The sequence below is a fragment of the Choloepus didactylus genome, chromosome 16 (assembly GCF_015220235.1).
Source record: "Choloepus didactylus isolate mChoDid1 chromosome 16, mChoDid1.pri, whole genome shotgun sequence".
In the NCBI taxonomy this organism is placed as follows: Eukaryota; Metazoa; Chordata; class Mammalia; order Pilosa; family Megalonychidae; genus Choloepus; species Choloepus didactylus.
This window is the reverse complement of record NC_051322.1, coordinates 36,904,256-36,926,210: the sequence shown is the minus strand read 5'-3', so window position 1 is coordinate 36,926,210 and position 21,955 is coordinate 36,904,256. Positions and strand designations below refer to the sequence as shown.

At 37.5% G+C, this 21,955-nt stretch overlaps 1 protein-coding gene across 1 annotated transcript; it reads right to left on the bottom strand.

Annotated features, from left to right (window-relative positions):
• Positions 1-16,724: 16,724 nt before the first annotated feature.
• On the bottom strand, positions 16,725-20,074 carry LOC119511482 (electron transfer flavoprotein regulatory factor 1-like). Its single transcript, XM_037805932.1, has 2 exons — positions 20,030-20,074; positions 16,725-16,952 (listed from the first exon to the last, which is right to left on the bottom strand). Exons 1-2 carry the CDS (start codon positions 20,072-20,074, stop codon positions 16,725-16,727), a joined length of 273 nt encoding a protein of 90 aa, XP_037661860.1.
• Between the last annotated feature and the right edge of the window lie 1,881 nt (positions 20,075-21,955).

Sequence of the window (21,955 nt, the reverse complement as noted above, 5' to 3'; positions counted from 1 at the left end):
TTTTTCTTTTTTTTTTTTTTTAATGAACAGAAAGAGACATATAAATAGATAGTGGTACATACACATACATATACATATACATATATCTCTTAGCTCTGCAACTGAGAGGGCAAAAATGAATGCTAGACACAATAAGGACACCAAATGCTTGGATTTTAATTTCTAAATACAATTTTCCACTAAATGGAACCAGGACTCCTTGGAGAAGTAGCTAATTCCTTGTCTGGGAAAGGAAAGTACAAGCTGAGCCTAGAATGTCTTGTAGTGCCAAAAAGTAAGAAAGTGCTAAAAAAGTAGGGTACAGGACTAAGAAAAGAGGCTCTCTTTTGCCAAACCTGGGACAATTTAGGCATCAAAATAAATAATAATTGTGATGAATTGTAATCATTTGATGTAAGAAAAATAATTTGATGAAGAATAACAATTCATGAGAATTTATACAAGAATTCATGAATACACACTGATAAAAATACATAAATAAATGTAAATCAATTCATAAGGGAGAAGGGAAAACTTTATTTACAGTAGAAGGCCAACAAAAAATGTAGAAGAAATGATAGAATTAGAAAATCAATTATTGTCCACTCTCCTATTAATAATTGATTAGCCAAGAATCATCAATAAGAGGTATTTTAATGATGAACAGCATATGTTATATAAAATTTATCATATCTACCTACATGTTGTGAATTAATTAAAAAGGGAGAAATAGAAACCAGTAAATTGGAGAATGGCAGACACCATCTAAACAAGCAGTCAAAATTAATATCATTAATATTGGGAAAAAACAATGGCCTAAGTCTCCCCATTATATGCACTGAAAAAGACACAATGTCACTTATGTGATGATCCTGCCAGACTAGCCCAATTTAAGTGACATTCTAAAAAATAACTTGTCTGCAGCTCTCTTAATACCAAAATTATGAAAGGTATATAAAGACTAAATTCCTTTTCCAGATTACAGGAGAATAAAAACTATGAAAACATGTGTAATGTGCAACAGTTTGATATTGGTCAGAAAAAATAAAAGTATAAAGGGCATTATTGGGAAAGTTGGCAAAATTTGAATATGGACTGGGGATTATCTAAATAAAATGTATCAGAGTTAAATGTTCTGATTTTAATCATTGTTCAGTGGTTATATGTGAGGATGTTCCTGTTCTTAGAAAACATACTTCAAAATATTTTAATTAATATGTAGATTGTAGGGAGATATTCACCCATGCATGCACACCAAAGTGTGTGAGAAGAGAGAGTCATGGGTTCATACATATAAGAATATATATATATATGTGTGTGTGGAATGAGAAAGAGAAGAGAGAATAATAAAGCTAATAGGATAAAATATAAATAGCTGGTTATCTGGATCAAACATATGTGAGTGTTTCCTGGCTCTTCTTACTTTAAGTTTGAAATAATTATACAAGAATAAAAATTACGGAAATATAAAGTATTTCCTTATTCCAAAATAATACATGATTGTTATGAAAAACAGAAATAAAAAAGAGAAATTAACCAACACCTTTTTAGCAAATGAAATAACTGAGAATATCTTGGTGATGATTTTTTCTGTGCATTTATTGTGCATATGTGTGTGTTTGTGTGTATCGTGTGTTTAAAAATTAATGAAATGGATTTTTTTTTGCTTTTTTATGTTCAGTAATGCCACTGACTAGATATGTGACCTTATGTATGTACAGTTCAACCTTTCCGAAAATTATTTTCTATAACCAGAAAATGAGTATCATAATATTTATTTACATTTCTCAAAGGAAAAAAATGAGATAATATATTTGAATACCCTTTAGAATTCTTACAGTCTCTATAAATAGGCAATTTGGGGAGACAGGCATTACAATTACTCTGGGTAATGAGTTCCTTTTCTTGTTACTGAAGTATTCAGTCCACACAAGTTCAATTTTACGGCCATTTGGGTCACTTGAAACTCTGGAAATCTATAGCCTGATCACTCTTCTTCATCAATCAGTTTACATTTATGAATCCCCTAAATATTGTTATTGACATACCTAGGTAGTAATGACATCGGTCACCTAGACATAGACCCATCCAAGAAGTTATTAAAATGTAGATTCTAATTTCCATAGATTCTCACTTAATAGGTCTGAGAGGGTTCCTGTGAATTAAGGTTTTAAATAAGCACCCTGAATGATCCTGATGTCTAGAATGGACTTTGAGAAATGCTAACCTGAACAGTTTTGCCAAAAGAAGGTTAATTTATTTTAAATATTTTGAAGTTAAAATGACTTGAAATGTGTCATCACCCTATTCCTTTATATGGTAAAAACAATCATAATTCTTTGCCTGGATTACTTCAGCAGGGACTTGCAGAATTGGGAGTGGGATGAGGGCGGGGCAGAAGTGGAAGGATATTTCTTCTGCCTGGGATGGAAAGTAAGAGAATCACACAAATTAAGTGCAAAGTGGGGAGGCAGTGGTTGCAAGTTGACCTTATCCCCCAGTTAGGGCCTCCAGAAAGGGACTGATGAATTTTCAAAAGGGCCTTTTCCCTGCACCAACATAGACAGTAATTAAGCAGCTAAGGAGGGAGAAAATCTTTAAAGAGAGTTAATTTACTTTCATATTCTGTTTTTGTTTTAACTGGTGAAAAAAGTGAAGAGATAGTATTTCCATGTTGTATTTTTAAACTGCACTTGATAATTGATGAAAGACTGTGTTGGGCTTATTTTTATATGTCTTAAGTGTGTGCTCTTTGGCCAGTCAGTGCAGTGTTTGAATAATGTTGGAATGTCTTTGCATGCCTTTTGGAAAAAAAAAGTCTATTAAAAATATTGATGTTTTGCAATCTCATATTTATGCCACCACATTGCTTTATTCTACCGTACATCTCTTGAGGACAATTGAGATAGATTTTGGCTTGTAAACTTGGTAACATAGTTTACCATGTCCTGATTTATAGGACCAGTCCTGATTTATACCTATTGTCTGGCTGTAAATATTCAAAGAATATCTTTTCATTGTCAAAAGAGTCTTGGTTTGGTCTCTGCATTACATAATCATCCAACATACAACTTCTGCAAAAAAAAACCAGAATACACGATTTCACTGGGGTTCAGTGATACCCAGTTCAACAGACATTTCTCGTGTGCAGGATTTTCTAATTCCTGTGGTGGTAAGGAAGAGGCAGGTGACTTGGGTGCTGCCCTCATGATGAGTACATGGAAATGAATAGACTATATTTCTGTGGTATTTAAGAAGCATCTGATTTTAGCTGGTAAACTGCTTCCATCTGATTTTAGCTGGTAAACTGCTTCCTTTTATTGAAGTACTATCTACTAAGTGGGACCTTTCTCACAGTAATTTATCATAGGAAAAAAGTCATTGCAGAGATTTCCTCTTAATCTTCCCTTGCTGGTTAAACATCTTCAGTTTCTGCAACTACTTTTAATCATTCCCCACATCACATTGTTTTCAGGCCCTGTAATATAATTGCTTCTGTCTAGAATATCACTGAGTTCTAATCCAAGGGAACTGGAAAAAGTTAAATGATTCAAGGATGATGATGGGCGTGAAGGGAGATGACACAAACTGAAATAGCAGGACTATTTCCATTAAAAGTCAAAAGCCCTGAGAGGTCATGCAAGATGCAGGTTACCTGGCTTGAATTTGGGGTCTACCATCAGCTGAGAGTTTGTAACCGTGAAATTAGGATTTAGGGAGATGATTATAATTACTGAATCATTACATAGATACTCCTTTTTACTTTCTGGTACATTAGAAGAGACAGATTTTTAGGCCAATAGGCTGTCTGATCTGCTTCGTGCCTAGCAATAAACTCTCTCTTTGAAACTCTGGTGTCTCAGGAATTGGTCATTTGAGGGCATTGGGCAGGGAACCCAGTATCAAGTTCTTAGCAAGTAACTTCTCGTTGTGGGGTCTCAGCTTCTTTTTCTGTGGCATGACCTTTTTGATTTAGGTAATCCCTTATGTTGGTTCAGACATAGTAAGTCTTTTGATTCTGTTATGCATGCCAATCAAATCTCGAAAGGTTTTGATAGATTTAACTCAGATGTATTTCAAACCAAAATAAGTATTGTTGTCAACTATATGCAAGGTATTTTTAGTGAAGCCCCATGATACTATAAAGAAGGAATCCTTTGAAGCTAGTACCTCTTTGAGGTTCATTTTCAAATAAAATCTTAAACTCTTTTTAAAAAGTAAAAATATTCTCTAAGTAGATTGCCTGCTTAATTCATTATCTCTAGAGACTGTGATATAAAATTTATGGTTTTCTCCATTAAGATATAATAATTTATTAGCATTATTATATTTACTAAATATTTGAAGTTATAAATACTCATGATGTTACATAAAAAGAATGCAACAATGTATGCAACAGAAACCAAAGTTCACAAATATATTTATATTTATGTGGAAAGGAAAAAAATGCAACCATATATTAATGATAAAAAATTAAATAGTAAAAATACATAGATTTTTTTAAAGACAAAGGGAGTTTGAATGCCAGCTCTGCCACTTACTAGGCATGTGAAGGTGTCCAGTTTCAGATTCCTAGTGTATAACAAAAGGATGAAAAATCTATCATACTAAAATATTTTATGTGAACTGTTTAGTGCTTTATAAGTGATTAGAATGTGATGATAGTAGTAGTGGTGGTGATAGCACTGTGAAGAAAAGTGTTATTAAACATTTAATGTGGTTATTGTGTTTTCCAAGTTTTCTATAATGGGCATGTTTAGTTTTCTAATAAAAAAGCAATAAGTACAATTTTAAATATGCTAGTTTTGAAAAAATATTTAGATCCGATAAAATCTCCATAGTCAATCATTTGTGAAAAGTGATACACGTAAAAGCCAACCAACTAAGATCAGTAAGAACCCACCTGGTTTCTTTAGCTTGCCGCGATAAGGAACAGCCCATGCAAGTGTGAACAATGAGCACCTTGGTAAGAGGGAGATGGTAGGGGCTTATTAAAGGATTTGAACCTGTGCAAGGTGATTCTATGGAGGGTTTGGGGGAAGCAGTGGTAAATTCTGGATTGGGTGCTGTCGGGAAGCAGGGGCAATTCCATGCATCTGGGTAATTTTAATCTAAGAAGTAGGAGGATTCAAGTGGGATTAAATTAGTTACCGGTGAAGAATCAATGGTCACCCCTTTTAGCTGGAAAAGGGGGATGTTTAATGATTTTTGTGATTGCCTGATGTCCTCTCTATCTAGTGTCAGGCATGCTTGTAGAGTACACAGGTTGCTGTTGTGTTCCTCCAGGGTCAGAGAGCGGCCTTGTCTGACTGTTTTATTTTCTGTGAAAGCTTTTGTTTTTTTCCCATGTTCAGTTGGGAACACCCAAGCCTGGCTCTCAATTCCTAGCTGCCAGTTGCCAGAGCAGTTTTCTGACTTTCTCTTAGTTTGGTGACTGCTGATGTGGATGTCCCAGGAGGAGTTATGGCCTCACATTCTCAATCCCTTAGTTCCTCTTTACAGCCAATAATCTGTACTAAATAGGCCATCTTGCCCTGCAGAGGCACTTCTGCATATTTGGTGCTCAAAAATAGTTTTTGAATAAATAAATAAAATTGAGCAAGGGTAGTATTAAAATATTCTTCAATCAATCAAAAATAAGATTGCCTCCTACGATTCCCTGGATTTCTTTATGAGGAATTCACTCCCAGTCTTCTGGAGTCTAAAACACGGCCTCTTCCAAGGTGGAGGTTTACAGTACAACTTCATTTAAGTGTTATTTTCTGGACCACAGAAGGGGAATGACTCAGTATCTTAATAGGCCTGCATCCTTTTTAAATTATTTCCAAATAAAATGCTTTAAAATAATTTGCATGTAGGTGAACAGCTGTGTGAATTTGGCCACATCTCCCTCCAATTTTCCTTGCTTACCCTGCAGGCTGTGTATACTAGAGCGGGCACGGAGGAAGAGGTGAAGGGGAATCTCCCAACCTTGTCTGCTTGCTCCTAGCTGAGCATTTGGCTGCCTTACTGAGCTCTCCTGATGCCTCTTGTTGGGGTGGAGGCGGGAAATGGGAGACAGAAGGCTCTCTGCAGAGGGGTTGCTTTAAGCTACTTATGCATGGCAAGTGGCAAAAATTTTCCCATTGTATGCTTATTCTGATGGTGAGCTGAAAACCAGTGAAACTTCAAAAAATTAGAGGACTCTCACGGGGCCTTATTGAAAGAAGGCAGGTAATGAACAGAGGCAATTTTTAAAAGTCACAATCAGAGGAGAGCTATGTAGAGCTTGCAATTATGTGCTGGAGCAAGTTGAACTGTGAAGGGGCTGAATTCACAGGAGGAAACTATCCAGCTAAGGACCCCACTAATGAATTCAAAAAGGCTGTGCTTGCTTTGAAAATGTCAAAGAATACGAATCAGTTAAATTGCATGAGGGGAAGCACAAAAAACCTCAGTTGCTAATGATGGCAAGGAATATTTGAGTCAGTTAGATATTGATTTGGAAGACTTCTTTTTTTTTTAACTGGAAAAAGAAAAAACAAATTCTTGCTTTTAGGGTTAATAGATTTGCATTAAAAAATCACTAATATCTAAACTAAAGAATTAAACATTAGGATAGACTGAGAAAGACCCCAGTGAAGGGAAGCTGCTGCACATAGTGATTAGAGGGAGGATAAGAGAAACTGGGCCAAGTTATTTATCTGTGTAGAGTGGGAGAGAACTAATAAGACAATGACATTTTGTGCCTTTTGGAAAGCTTCAGCTGTTTGAAATACTCAATGCCTAGAATATGCTACTCCAGTTAGGATAATAAGGAGAGAACCACAAGTTCTTAAGAATTCCATTGTAATTTGGAGGGAACCATTTCCATTCTTAAAAATCATTTGCTCTGTGAAAATTAACCTCTATAGTCTTAGGCATTGCTGTTGTTGCCATGGAGAAGCAGGATAGGGAAGTTAAACCACATGAAGATGCAGGGCCATTTCTCCTAAAAACCATGGGTTTTATTTTCTAGAGTCCCTAGTTATTCCTTTCTGCTCTATTTATCTCATCTCTGGGAACTCTTCCCCAAATGCCTCAGGTACAGGGCTACCTGGGAGAAATAGTCCCTTTCCATTATTAAAACCTGCTTTGGGGGAAATGCAGTGTTAAAGACATTCACATTAAGGTGTAACTGATCAAAAGGGACATAAATAGTGTTTCAACAGGAGGCAAAGCTTCGTCAGGCTGAGGAATGGAACATTAATAGAAGGTCTCAGGTGGGAACCATTAGGAAGGGCTGGGCTGTGGTGCCCACATCTGAAGTCTCGACGGCATGCACATGCCCTTTTGTCCTCCATGTCAAGCTGGAGCTGCACACGTCAGTGATCCTGAGAGGCCCACTATAAATTTGACTGGGGTAAGTGAGCTCAATCACAACAGCCCCTCAAGGCATGTTCACAGATGTAAAGACTTTCCCTTGCTGAAAATGAGGTCCCATGAACAGCAGAGTGATTGGATGCAAAGCATACCTAGGTACAATTAGGGAGGAGAAAATCGGAAAATTAAGCAAAAAGGTAATAGAACTCAGTGAGACATTACTGAGTACTTATATCATTAAATGAAACAGGAGAGGAGTTGGAAAGGGAAACTGCAGGGGAAAGTGAAATAACTGCTGATTTTGATAAAGATGGCTCAATCCAATGAGCCAATTTTATATCCTATGACTTTTGAAACCTCTATCCGGAGCCCAGAAAGCTATTTAGTAAAGGGAAAGACATCCCCCTGGCCTAGCAGGGCAAGTAAAACACATAAAAAAGAGTGGGTCAGTTTGGGTGATCTCTCAACCAACTAAAAGTCAAGGACCCAAGTTGAGATCATGTTCTAAATCTAAGAGGGGTCTCACACTGAGCCACTTGGCAGCGTAGTAACTGGCAGGGAGCAAGGCTTCTTTGTTATTTCCCCTTCAGACTAGAGGTGAAGATGACTTCCTGTTGAGACAAGTGGCCTTTAAGTTTCTTCTGCAGTAATGTTCTTATTGCTCATGTAATCTGAATGGGGTTGTGACTGGGCATGTAAATTACTGCAAATGTTGGTTAGTGGAAAAAAAGGAAGACACACAGAGCCTGAACCTCACTGGCGGTAACTAACAGTACAAATGACAGAGCAGAGACTATAGAATCTTCTAATTGATGTCAGATCCTTTCATGTTTATCCAACAAGAGGAAAAACCATAAGAAATTTAATATTTGTATTTGTATTTTTTAATCCAAAGAGGAATCTCTACCAAGAGTACATTAATACAAAGGTTCTCTAATTCTACAAAAAAGAGTGCCTCTGGGTAAAGCCACTATGATTCTGAGAGGAACTGAATGATTACCACAAGCTTGAACTTCAGAGGCTATATTTTCTGACAACAAAAGCTGGAAGAAGAAAAAAAAATGAACCTAGCAGAGTGCCTCTAAACTGCTTCTCAGCATGTTTAGCCTGCTTACCTAGCCAAGCATTCCTTGGAACAGGCCTCCTATTGGTTTTATTTAACGTTGGCATACCTTTAGTGATTGTCTGTTTATGGGAAATTCAATAGAACCAGCAGGAAAAACTGCTGACAGTTCTGATTCAATGTTTCTAGATAAAGGATTAACAGTGAAGATACAACCTCTGTAAAATCCGTAGTGTCACTATCCAAATTGATATCTGAACATTTATTCCATTTCTTAAATTGCTTCATTGAAAGGAAAAATGTTTATTGACATTATTAAAGATTTTCTTTGTATTTTAAATTCATAATAAAAGCAAGCAATGTATAGAAAAGATTTATCAGCTGGTCCAGTATTTAACTTAAAAAAAGATTGTTAAATTAATTCTATCTAATTAAAAAGAGTAGGCACTTTTTTAATCTAGTCTCTCTACAGCTCTCCTTTAATAAGTTCCATTCCTGTTCCTGATTCATTCTCCTTCCTTGTAGATACTCCATGACTACATGTGCTCAGAGCCCCTAGGGTACTATATACTCTAAGCTTATCCTTCCAAGAGAATGCCTCATGCCCTGGTAGCATTGATTTATCAGTTGTATAACCAAATTCTGCCTCATTTTCAGGAAGAGGTATATAAAAAATAATTTTCATAAAGGCAGTAGTTCTTTGCCTTATCTGCATGTGGCACACAAAAACCACTTATGATGCTTTAAAAAAATACACATGCCCTGGCACTCCAACTACAGAAATTCTGATTAGTAGGTTTGAGGTAGTACCCACAAGCTGACTCAAAAACAAACAAACAAACAAACAAAAAACAACCTCTTTCAGTAATTCATAGATCCAGCAGGCAGAAAATCAGTAAGGATATCGCTGAACTGAACTAAGACAAGGATGTTCACCCTCCCTTTTCCTATTAAACATTGTACTAGAAGTCCTAGTTAGTACAATAAGACAAGAAATATAAATAAGGGGTACATAGATTAGGAAGAAAAATATAAATGTCTTTGTTTGCAGATGACATAGTTGTCTGTGTAGAAAATCCCATAGAATTGACAAAAACAAACAAATAAAAACACCTCCTGGAACGAATCAGGGATTATAGTAAGGTTGCAGGATAAAAGGGTGATATGCAAAATCAACTGCTTCCCTATACATCAGCAATGAACAAATGGAATTTGGGATAAAAAAGCACAATGCTATTTACATTAGCACAAAACAGAGGGAAGAAATACTTAGATATACATCTGACAACATATATATAGAGGAGCTATAGGCAGAAAACCACAAAACTCTGAATAAAGAAATCAAAGAAAATCTGAATAGACATATTCTATGTTCCTGGATAGGAAGAGTCAATACTGTTAAGAGTTCGATTCTCCCCAACTTGGATCTCTACGTTTTCATTTCAGTCAAAATCCCAGCAAATTATTTTGTGACTATCATTAAACTGATTATAAAATATATACAGAAAGGCAAAAAACCCAGAATATCCAACACAATATTGAAGAAGAACAAAGTTGGAAAACTGACTCTACCTAAAATTGAGACTTACTATAGCTTTCTACTGTAATCAAGACACCATGGTCTAGACACAAGAAGAGACACACAGATCAATGAAATGGAATAACAAGACCAGAAATAGACCCACAAAAATGTTAACTGATTTTGACAAAGGAACAGAGACAAATCAATGAAGAAAGGATAGACTTCTCAACAGATAGTGCTGGAACAATTGGGCATCCATATGCAAAAAGAAAAAAAAGATCTAGATGAATATACACCAAAATTTACACCTCCAATAAAAATTAATTCAAAATGGATAAAAGACCTAAATGGAAATGTGACACTATAAAACTTCTAGAATATAATATAGGAGAAAACCTGAGTTTGGCAATGAGTTTTTAGATGCAACACCAAAAACGTGATCCTTGAAAGAAAAATTGGTAATTGGACTTTATTAAATTTAAAATCTTCTGGTCCCCCCAAAAGCCATATTCTTTAATGCAGTCTTGTGAGGGCAAACATTAATCTTTTGATTGTTTCCATGGAGACGTGAATGTGAAACACCAGAAATGGATTGGCTTTTATAAAGGGGGTTTATTTGGTTACATAGTTACAGTCGTAAGGACATAAAGCATCCAAGGTAACACATCAACAATTGGGAACCTTCACTGGAGGATGGCCAATGGCGTCCGGAAAACCTCTGTTAGCTGGGAAGGTACGTGGCTGGCATCTGCTGCAAGTTCTGGTTTCAAAATGGCTTTCTCCCAGGATGTTCCTCTCTAGGCAGCAGCTCCTCTTCAAAATGCCACTCTTAGTTGCTCTTAACATTTGTCCTCTCTCAGCTTGTCTGGAGCAAGAGACTGCTTCCAGTGGCCATCTTCAAACTGTCTTTCATCTGCAGCTCCTCTCTCAGTTCCTGTGCATTCTTCAAAGTGTCCCTCTTGGCTGTAGCAAGCTCGCTCCTCCTGTCTGAACTTTTATAGGACTCCAGTGAACTAATCAAGGCACATGCTGAATGGGCGGGGCCATGCCACCATGGAAATTATCCAATCGGAGTTATCACCTACAGTTGGGTGGGGTGCATCTCCATAGAAACAACCTAATCCAAACATTCCAACTTAATCAACACTAATTGTGTGTCTGCCCACACAAGATTGCATCAGATAATGGTATTTCGAAGGACATAATACATTCAAACTGGCACACTACCCATTCAGGGTGGGTCTTAAGTAAATCAAGGAGTCCTTTAAGAGAGACTTCTGGAGGGGCACTGATACTGGGTGATGCTTGGAGATGCAGACGGAAGCCCAGAGACATATTGGAGAAAGCCATTTTGAAACACAACCCAGGAGCAAAGGAACAGCAGATGCCAGCCATGTGCTAACACGTGCTAACAGAGGTGTTCCAGATGCCACTGGCCATTCTCAGTGAAGGTATCCTTTTGTTGATGCCTTAGTTTGGACACTTATGACCTTAGGACTGTAAATTTGTAACCAAATAAACTCCCTTTATAAAAGCCAATCCATTTCTGGTATTTTACATAACAGCAGCATTAGCAAACTGGAACATGGTCTGTCAAAATGCTAAGAGCATGAAAAGATATGGCACAGGTTGGGAAAAATATTTGTGAACACATATCTGATAAAGGACTTGATCCAAAACATAACAAAAACTTTTAAAACTCAACAATAAGAAAACAAACAACCCAATTAAAAAATGCCCAGAAGATATGAACAGATACCTCTCCAAAGAAGAAGACAGATGGCAAACAAGCTTATGAAAAGGTGTTCAACATAATTTGTCATTAGGGAATTTCAAACTAAAACAAGAATGAGATACCACTACCCATCTGTCAGAATGGCTAAAATTAAAAACAAAAAATTACAATACAAAATTCTGTCAAGGATGGAGAAAAACAAGTATGCTCACTTGTTGCTGATAGAAATGCAAAATAGTATAGCCCTTTTGTAAGACAGTTTGGCCATTTCTTACAAAGCTAAACATAGCCTTCTCATGCAATCCAGCAATTGCATACCTAGGTTTTCACCCAATTGAGTTGAAAACTGTGTCCACATAAAAACATGCATACAAATGTTTACAGGATGTTTATTCATAACTGCCCCAAACTGGAAGCAACCAAGATGTCCTTCAGTAGGTGAATGGATAAACTCTGGTATATCCATACAGTAGAATCTTACACAGTGATAAATATAAATGAGCTATCATGTCATGAAAAACATGGAGGAAATTATATGCATGTTGCTAAGTTAAGAAAGCATGTCTGAAATGGCTACATACAGTGTAATTCCAACTATATGACATTATAGAGAAGGCAGAACTATAGAGATGATAAAAAAGTCAGTGGTTGCCAAGCAGTCAGAAGACTATATGAAGCCCAAGGGATTTTTAGGGTGTTGAAATTGTTCTGTGTCTTACATGTAATAGTGGCTACGCAATGATATACATTTGTCAAAACCCCACAGAAATGTACAACACAGAGTGAGCCTGAATGTATGAAATTTGACTATGATGTACCTATGTTGTGATTTTCTTCATGTTTATCCTTCTTATGGGTCTCTGACATTCTTTGTACTTGGTAATTTCATGGTTTATACAAAATTTGGAAAATTTTCTATCATTAATTCTTTGAATATTTTTGTGCTACATTTTGTGCCTCTTTTTCCTGGGTTTCCAATTATACATATGCTAGGCCATTTCTATTAGTATTCTGTTGCTGCACAACAAATGACTATGAATTTGTTTAAAACAACACCCATTTATATTCAGTTCTGTAGTTCAGAAGTCAGGACAAACTTGTCTGAATTCTCTGCTAAAGGTCTGTTAAGGCTAAATCAAGATGTAACTGGGCTGGACTCTTATCTGGAGATTGGGGGAAGAGTCTACTTCCAAGCTCATTCAGGCTGTTGGCATAATTAAGTTCTTTGTAGCTGTAGGACACAGGTACCCATGTCTGTCAGCCAGTTGCTACACTTAGCTTCTAGAAGCTGCTCCCCAGTTTTTACCATATCCTCCTCCATCTTAATCATGGAGAAAACCCCTCATTGTTGTATCCTGCTTATACTTCAAATCTCTCTGACATCCTCTTCCACAGTCTGCTGGAGAAGATGCTCTGCTTTTCAAGGGCTAATATGATTAAATTGTGCCCACCTAGATAATTTCCCTAATTTATAGTTAACGGAATAAGACCTTAATTACCTCTGCAAAATCTTTTTGCCATGTAACATAATCATGGAAGTAGCATCAGGGTGTGGAGATCATGGGGCACCATTTTAGAATTCTGCCTACTACACCACTTGAAAATATTCCACAGTTCCTAAGGATCTGTTAGTTTCTCTCAAACTTTTTTCCTACTTGTTCTTCATATTGAATAGCTTTTATGGAACAATTTTCATGTTCACTGATTATTTTCCAATAACTGTGAATTTCTATGTGGTTCTTTTATATATTTCTGTCTCTCTGATAAAAACTCCACTATTTCACCCATAACAAACATGTTTTCCTTTACATATTTGAGCATAATTTAAACTATTGTTTGCTCATTCAAAAATCAGTGTTATCTTAGTGTTGGCTTCTACTGATTGCCTTTTCCATTTGACTATGGGTCACTATGCTCTTTCTTTATAGTTGAATAACGTGGGGCTGTACCCTGGAATGCTGTTAATACGACGCTGCTACTCTGAATTCTGTTACTTTTCCTTAAAGAATAAAATGTTCTTTTCTATTTTTTAAGCAGAAAGTTAACTTAGGTAGAATAAAAATGTAAATTTTGTTTCCCCTACGAGTGACAGCTGAAATCAAAGTTGAGGTCTTATAATATTAACTAGACTTCTTTGAGTCTCCCTTGTGTATGTGCTGTACAGATATCTGATAGGTAATCGGGCAGTTCATATATGTAATTGGGGGCTCCTGATCTCTGTGTCTCTCTTGGATTTTTCTCTGTCATTTCCAGCCCCTATTTAGCCCCAGACTCTGTCTGCTGAATCTGAAAGCCAGTAAAACTTAAGGTTTTCTGAGTTTTAGCCATCCTACATGGTATAGCATGGAGGCTGCTCTCAGGTTTAAAGCGATGAGAAACAGAAAATTTACCCATGACAGAACTCCCTCTTCCCAACTGTCTACAAGCCTCCATTATCTGCTGCTTTTTGCCACTCTCCTATATTTTCCAATAATTGTTTTTCATATTTTGTTCAGAATTTATAGTTGTTATTTAGGGGAGGGTTGGATAAATAGATGTTATGTGGAATTTAGAGCATGCTCCAATAATAGAATCACAATGTAGCATTCTCTGGTAACATTAAGCCATTTGCAGCAGAGAATTATACGCTATTTGCAAAACAGCTCTCACTGTGATACTGTACCCTGGTAGATGCTGACCATTGCAAATTAAGGTACCAGGTGGTCAGACTTTCCATCAAGAGCTGGTTTCAATCAGACCCACTAATACAGAACCCTGTATTAGTCAGGATTCTCCAGGGAAACAGAACCAGTAAGATATATATGTGATATGTAAATATTATGAGACTTATTATAGAAATTGACTCAGGTGACTGTGGGGATGGACAAGAGTGAATTCCGTAGGCAGGCCACCCAAGCTGGGAATTCCAATGCAAGTTTTCAATGAATTCCCCAGGAAAAGGTGACTGGCTGAAATAGAGATGGAAATTCTCCCTTCCTACTGCTGAAATCATCAGTTTTCCCTTTAAGTCCTTCAACTGATTGAATGAAACTTCTCTCATAGCTGAAGGCAATCTCATTTGATTGTAGATATGATCAGCCATAGATGAAATTAACTTACTGATGATTTAAGTCCACAAAATATAATGCAGTAACAATTAGGCCATCACTTGCTTAACCAAAAAGCTGGACACCATAACTTGGCTGAGTTGACACATGAACTTAATGATCACACCCACCGAATCATAAGATCAGCAGACCCAGCAACAGCACATTGCATGATGGAAGTGTATATGCAGGAATGTGCAAGAATGAGCAGGAGCAGGGCCAGAGGGGTCAGTTAAGGTGCATAAGCAGGGAGCCCCATATCATCTTTCCTGGTTGCCCTGGTATCTCCCCGCTCAAAGCATACCTATGGCCACATGGGGAATCTCTTATGATCATCTTATGAATGAGGAAAAATAAGTTTGATTCAGAAATGGATCACTTTAATATGTAGTTGCAAGTTGAAATGGACTGTTGCTCCACTATGGTCCCACTCACTGGGGGTCCTGAAAGTTAGTGCTGAGGGGAAAATTCTCCCAATCAGATCTCTGGCCACTGCACCTGATCATCCTCTTAGTGCCAAAAGAAATATGGCCCCAAGTACAAATACATATGACTCATGGGCAGTGGAATGGTTTGGCTGGAAGGGGAAATATTTGAAGATCAGGGATTTTTAAAAATATCTGTGGAAGAGAAGTATGGATGGATCTATGAAAGTGGGAACTAAGTGTGAAAATTGTTGTATCCCATGTAAATGGACACCAGAAAGTATCCATTACAGAGGAGACATTGGAAGACTGACTCAGTCAATTGACATCAATTAGTCTCTGTCATCAGTCAATTTATTGTCAGCACAATAAATTCAGGGATGAAATGATAATGTTGGCCCAAGAGGCAAGGGATCCTTCTAACTAAGGCCAATCGTAATTCTGCTTCACTAAGGGTCCAACCAGAAAGCAAGAGACCAGTGCTTTTACAACATCTCTTGAGGATACTAACCAGTCACTTAATGGTGAGGTGATTAAAATGGACCCTTTCTACCCTGGAAGGGGCAATAAATCCTCTGGACAAGAATTAACAAATATTCTGTGTATGGTTTGCCTTTACCTCCAAGAGCCCTTACAGAGGGTTTTTTCACTGACACAGGATATTGCGTAATGTCACATCAGACCATGGAACTCACTATACAACAAAGATGATATGACTGTGGGGTCCACTGGTCCTATCATATATCACACAGAAGCTGCTGGCCTGATAAATCTCTGTAATATCTTTTTATAGATTCAGTGAAGGCACCAGCTTGGAAAGGATAAAACACTGTCATCCAGAATGCCGTTAAATCCCTAATCATTGAATTTTTTTTTTTTTTTACAGAATAACATTATTTATTACTTTTTACCAAAGAAGTTAACTGATATATAAGAGGTGATTTGTTTTAAGGGCTAAAGGGAGCCAGCAGCAAAATTAATAATGGAAGCGACTGAATAGATGTGTATCTAATGCCAGTCACTGGCAGGTTATTTCAAAGTCAGAAGTCAGTCTGACTCCACACATTTTATTATTTCTATGATTGCATTTAAATCATTACCAGGTGCTATTTGTTTTGCAGTGATCCTTGAATATATGCTATTAATGTACCATATTAGGTCAAAAATAAGTTACTCCTTTAAAAGTTAAGGGAAATAAATGTTTAAGAAATTATTTTGCTTAGATGACATGCTCTTGTCAGTAAAATGGAGAAATGGGCTAAAAATAATTGACTAAAACCTAATGAAGTTGAGAAATTTTCTTATATTTTCATTCCAAAATTGGGTGTTTATTAATAAATTTGTAAGTGGTAGTTGGTAACATCATATAGCTAAATTACTATTGTAGTATAAAAATTGAGGATATAGTGTTGTTGATAAGGCTCTTAAATGAATAGAATTAACTTTAATTCAATAAGGTAGCTCAAGTATTTTTTACACATGTATATCTTGTCCATTTTGAGTCAGAATTATTTAAAAATATTTGGTATCGATAAACAGCTGGCACTGATTTTCAGCCAAATTATAGTAATAATCAGTTAGTTTTGTTGACATCATAAAAATAGCATTGTTTCATAGCTGTGTATTTCCTAAGAAAGTATAAGTCTTCTAGCTCTTTCATTACAAATTCACCCCATCCAATAAGTTCTTTGAACTTCTCTGGGTCCTTCACATCTTTGTTTTTAAGGAAAACATTCTTCAGATGCCTTTTAAAGTAATTGTCTCCTTTTGGATAGTCTCTTCCAAGATACAGCAGATTTTTTTTTTTTTTTTTTTTTTTTTTTTTTATGGGAATTCTTTTAATTAAGAACTCAAAACCAAAATGTTAAAGAGTCTTATATAGCAATTATTTTATTCTATACTTTAAATATCATTGTATTCTCAGTTTGAAACTTTTCAACATGAAAGATCATTTTAGCTATCTCACTGTCTTGCAATTTGTCCCAAGAATTAAGAACATGATTATAAACACATTAGTTTCTAGGATGTAAAGAAGAAAGTAGGACCATAGAATTATTACAACTTAAAAAGTTTTTATAGGTTCAAAAGGACTTAGACAATGGAAGGGGACTCACAGTTAATTCATATTGCTTCATTTGTTACTCATGCACCTCAAAAGTACTTTAAAAATCTTGTTCATTTGTCCTCTACTTAAAAAGAATGGGGAACAAATGTCAGTATTTGCCTTCTAGGTCTTATCAGTATCTGGAGTTTTCAGTAGTAAGCACATGAGTCTTGTTTTTTAAACTAGAGAAAGACCAGCTTGTTCAAAGCCCAAGAGAAAATCAGGTTTCTAAGGCAGCCCATCAATGTGGAGTCTGAATTACTCCTTGAGGCCATCTTTCCTAAGATTGTCAGATGCAACATGAAAAGCTTGAGCTTGTTGGCTAAAACCTAACATGCAAGAAGTGGTTTTAAAAGCAACAGTTTTCACAGTCAGCTACACCATTGCACATTGCATTTTAATTTGATCTTTTGGTACCTGCAGTGTTTAAAATAGTAACACCAAAATTTACCAAAATTACTAGCGAGGTTGTTTTGGACCACATGTAGAATTAAGATTTCCTCACACCTCAATGATCAGGAGAACTCTCCATGTACAAGAATTCACCTCAAAACTATGCAAATAGAGTAAAAATTTTATAAACAAAACGCTTACGATTCTTTAGTATGATCTTTCAGAGCTTAGTACAGTGTGTGAAGAACTTATGTGGAATAAAACCAATTCTAATAATTGAATATAGTACATTAAAGACCCAGAGTAAACACATCAAGGAAATGCTCAGTCTTGGACAAAATTTTCATTCACACAGCTTGCGCTGTTAAGTTGGCTTAAGCAAGGTACCTTTCTTATCTTATAAAGAATTTTTATACTCACCCTCCTAATAGATTCCATCTCTACTAGATAGAGAAGACCTTAGTCTTTGATGAAAACCATTATTTTTTAAAACCATTTTTCTATCCAAAAAGCAAATGTACTAAAGACAAGGAATACTCCACTTAAATTCTTACATTTGTGCTTATATATACACCACCATTCTCATATTAACTTCCATATATGAGATCTTCTGACTAGGAATCAAATGGTAATGTATTTCAACCAAAATTATGAATATTTTACATCATCCAGACTTGATCATTGTTAAGTTTGGTACAGGAAAACAGAAAGTGGAGATGAGCAACAGCTCTAATTGATATCTTACTGGTCTTCCTGCATCCTCAGTGGGCCAGATAATCTCAATTTACAAATTAAATGAATTTTCAAACTGCAAGTTCTAAATGTCATTGCCAATTATTATGCAAGATGCAAAAGTCTATAGTGGGTGTGCACCAAGAAGCCAGACTCCAGTAAGTGCTTTAATTCCCCATTATGTTTTCTAAACACTCTTGCAATATTTAGGAAAAAAAATAGTAATAATAATGTGACAGTCTTTGACTTAAAAAAAAACTTCACTTCTACACTAAATATATATTACACTGGTACTTTGTTTATTGGAATGTATTTGAACTATTAAATAAGTGGCTGGATGATAATTTAAAGAGAAAAGATGACCTTTACTCAGCTCAGATAAGCCTTAAATATCATGGTCTACAACATGAAGTGATGCTAAACTGAAATACAAGTAAGTTTAATTTTTCAGTAACAACCAAAGTTCTCATTTTATTATACATGGACTGAATACTACAGTTGAAACTCATTTGTGATTTGATATTAATTCTTTCACTAAGAAAACTGCACATAAAGAAAATGAGTCTTATGTTGCAAGACGGAATGATCTTATTAGCTATGGAGTTTGAATAGTTAATTCAGAACAAGACTAAATCTGTTAAGCATCCATAGCCATTTAAAGGCATTTGGTGTCAGTATCTTAAAAGATTAAGATGCTTTAAAACAAAACCTTTATAAGAATATCAAAGATTTAGGGAATCATCTTCATAAATAACTTCAAATGTCTATGGCTTCAACTGTCTGTCCTACTGCTGAGGTAGGTGGCCAAGATTCATCAAAATATTTGACAATCATTTGGAAATTCCCTAAGAAAAACCTTGCATAATCAGTTGGTTTCTTAAACCCATGTCCAGTTTCTTTTGATGGTTGTTCTGTTTTTTTCTTTTACACTTTTTAAAAGAGGATGTCCAAGCAACTGTTTCTTCAAGCTCTTGCTGAATAGCATCTCATGTATTCTGTCATCCATGGATTATCTGAGGAAGAAGATTTAACCTTTATATTTTTCTCCACATTCACAGAGTGAGCACGTTGCCTTTGAGCAACTAGTTTCCTTTTTTCCACCTGTCTTCTGGTCTTGGCTCGTAATGCTGACTCATGAATCCGGGGAATCCGCGGCGCCGGCGTCCCGGATCTCTCCCCCCAAGGCCTCCGGCTCTGGCGCCGCGCCGCTCTCCGGCCTCTCCCGCCTCTCCTGCGCCGCGGGCCTGGGCGGAGAGGGCGGCGGGGGCGAGGCCGGAGCTTCCTGGGGCGCGGGGCACGGGGAGCCCCCGCCGCCCGACGACGACGAGTCATCCGAGGTGCTGGCCTGGCCCCAGTCTTCCCAGAACCAGGGGTTGTGCGCCTGCTCCAGCAGCCGGCGGCTCAGGCGGTAGTGCAGCAGCTCGCGGTAGCAGGGTCCGTACATGTCCCACCGCGGGTCCTTGTAGCGCTTCATGTACTCGCTCTTCACCTTGCTCCCGGGGGACATGGTCCCGGGCCGCGCCGCGCCGCACGCCGCTCTGGCGTCCCGGCCGCTGGGGCCCCTTCTCCACGCGCCCCGCTCGCCCTGGCCCCGCTGCGGCGCAGCTACCGCCGCCGCCACCTAAGAGACCCGAGACCAGCAGATTTTTATAAAGATTCAGTACTTCTCCTCTTAAAGAATTGTCCATTTTCATTTATCATGGGAAGTGTCCACTTTTATACATAACATACTTTCTGGCAGTCACTGCCACAGCCATAAAAGCTTCCGACTGCTTCGGCAACTTGGGCGGTCCCCTAATCATTTTTATAGTCTGCTGTGTTCCCAGTAGGTAGACTATGTGGGTCCTGGAAACTAAGGGGTCAATATATGATTGGTCTTATTCATTATCACACTCCCATAACTATTTAGGAGAAATTGTGCTTCCTGTCTCTACAATTCTACACTGTTTGGGTCTACATTTCCTTGTTCCTGGATAGAAATAATTCTATCAGAGAACACAGCAAGATTGTTAAACTGCCTCCTGGACATTTCAGATTCCTTGTTTGAAAAGACCAGCAGGCAATGAAAGGAATCACCATCCATGCATTTATCCTTGACCCTCATCACCAGGGAAGTAGTCAATCTGTGTTTACACAGTTAGGATAAGGAAAATGTTTGCCAAAACTGCTATCACAAATATCACAAAAAAATGGTTTTGGCTTAACAACAGGAATTTATTGGCTCATGGTTTTAAGGCTAGAAGAAGTCCAAAATCAAGATACTGGCAAGGCTTGCTTTCTCCCTGCACCTGTAGTGTTCTGGTCCTGGCTGCCAGCAATCCTTGGGGTTCATTGGCTTGTATTTCTGCCTCCTGTCACGGCGATGCCCTCTGCTCATCTGCTCTTCTGATTTCCACTCACTTATGGCTTCTTCCTGTCGCCTTCTCCAACTTCTGGCTTCCAGTTTTCTTCTCTTTATAAGGCCTCCAGTAATATGGATTAAACCTGTCCTCATTCAGTTTGGTCACAACTTAACTAAAAATAACATCTTCAAGAAGTCCTATTTTCAGTGGTTTCACATCCACAGGAATATGAATTAAGATTAATAACATGTCTGTGTTGGGGTACATAATTCAGTTCTACCATAGAATATGTTTGCACCCAGATGATCCACTGGGGCATCTTTTGGTAACCCCCTGCCCAATTTTGATGATAAATGGGCAAGTGCAGTCACCATGACCTGAGAGGAGTATTGTGACCAGGCACTCGGACACCTTGGCACGAGAGTCTGGGCAACCCTACCATGCAAGCCCCCTTGACCAGAGGAGATGCTGCACAAGGATGTGGGGAATCTAGAGTGAGTAGTAGAGGAAGGAAACAGCTACCAATTACAGGCTCAAGATCACTTGCAGTGGTAGCGACTATCATTCCCTATAAACTCTTCTTTTATAAATTTTCTCGGGAAACAAAACCCAGAATCCTGGAGGAGCTGTTTCCAGATGAGATTAATTTAGATTAATTTAGAATATAAAGTAAGTGTATCTGAGGGAGTAAGCTGTGGACTGTAGTGGATGACCTTCATGGGCTGACTAGGGCCCCTTCGAGGACTGAGCACTCGTTCCTCAGCTGCCAGGGACATGGCTGCTAAAAGCTCATAGTTGTATCCCTTTCTGGAAATTGCCCTCAGCCAAATGGAGCTGTTTCTACTAAGGTTGCCCCCTCTCTCCAAGGGCAGCCTGTAACTTATGACTGTTTTATGCACAGGTACATAGGCCCAGCCCCCTCACCTCAATTAGGACCATCTCCAAAGTGCCATCTCCATGGGGTTAGCTAATGTTGCTGTTGTGATTCCATCACAATTCAACTTCTCCCTCTGAGCAATCCTGGTTCTCTCACTCTCATGGAGGTGTTGCTCCCTACAGCACACCCCAGTAACTCACCTGCATAACTATCTTAGAGTTTTAGGATTTCTGGAGATAAATTATACTTTGATAAAGATCCAAACTAAGAATAAAAAAAAAAAGAAAAAAATAATGAAACGACATTCTTTTACGACGAGTAGTTCATGGCACAACAATTTTTTCACCAAGAACAAT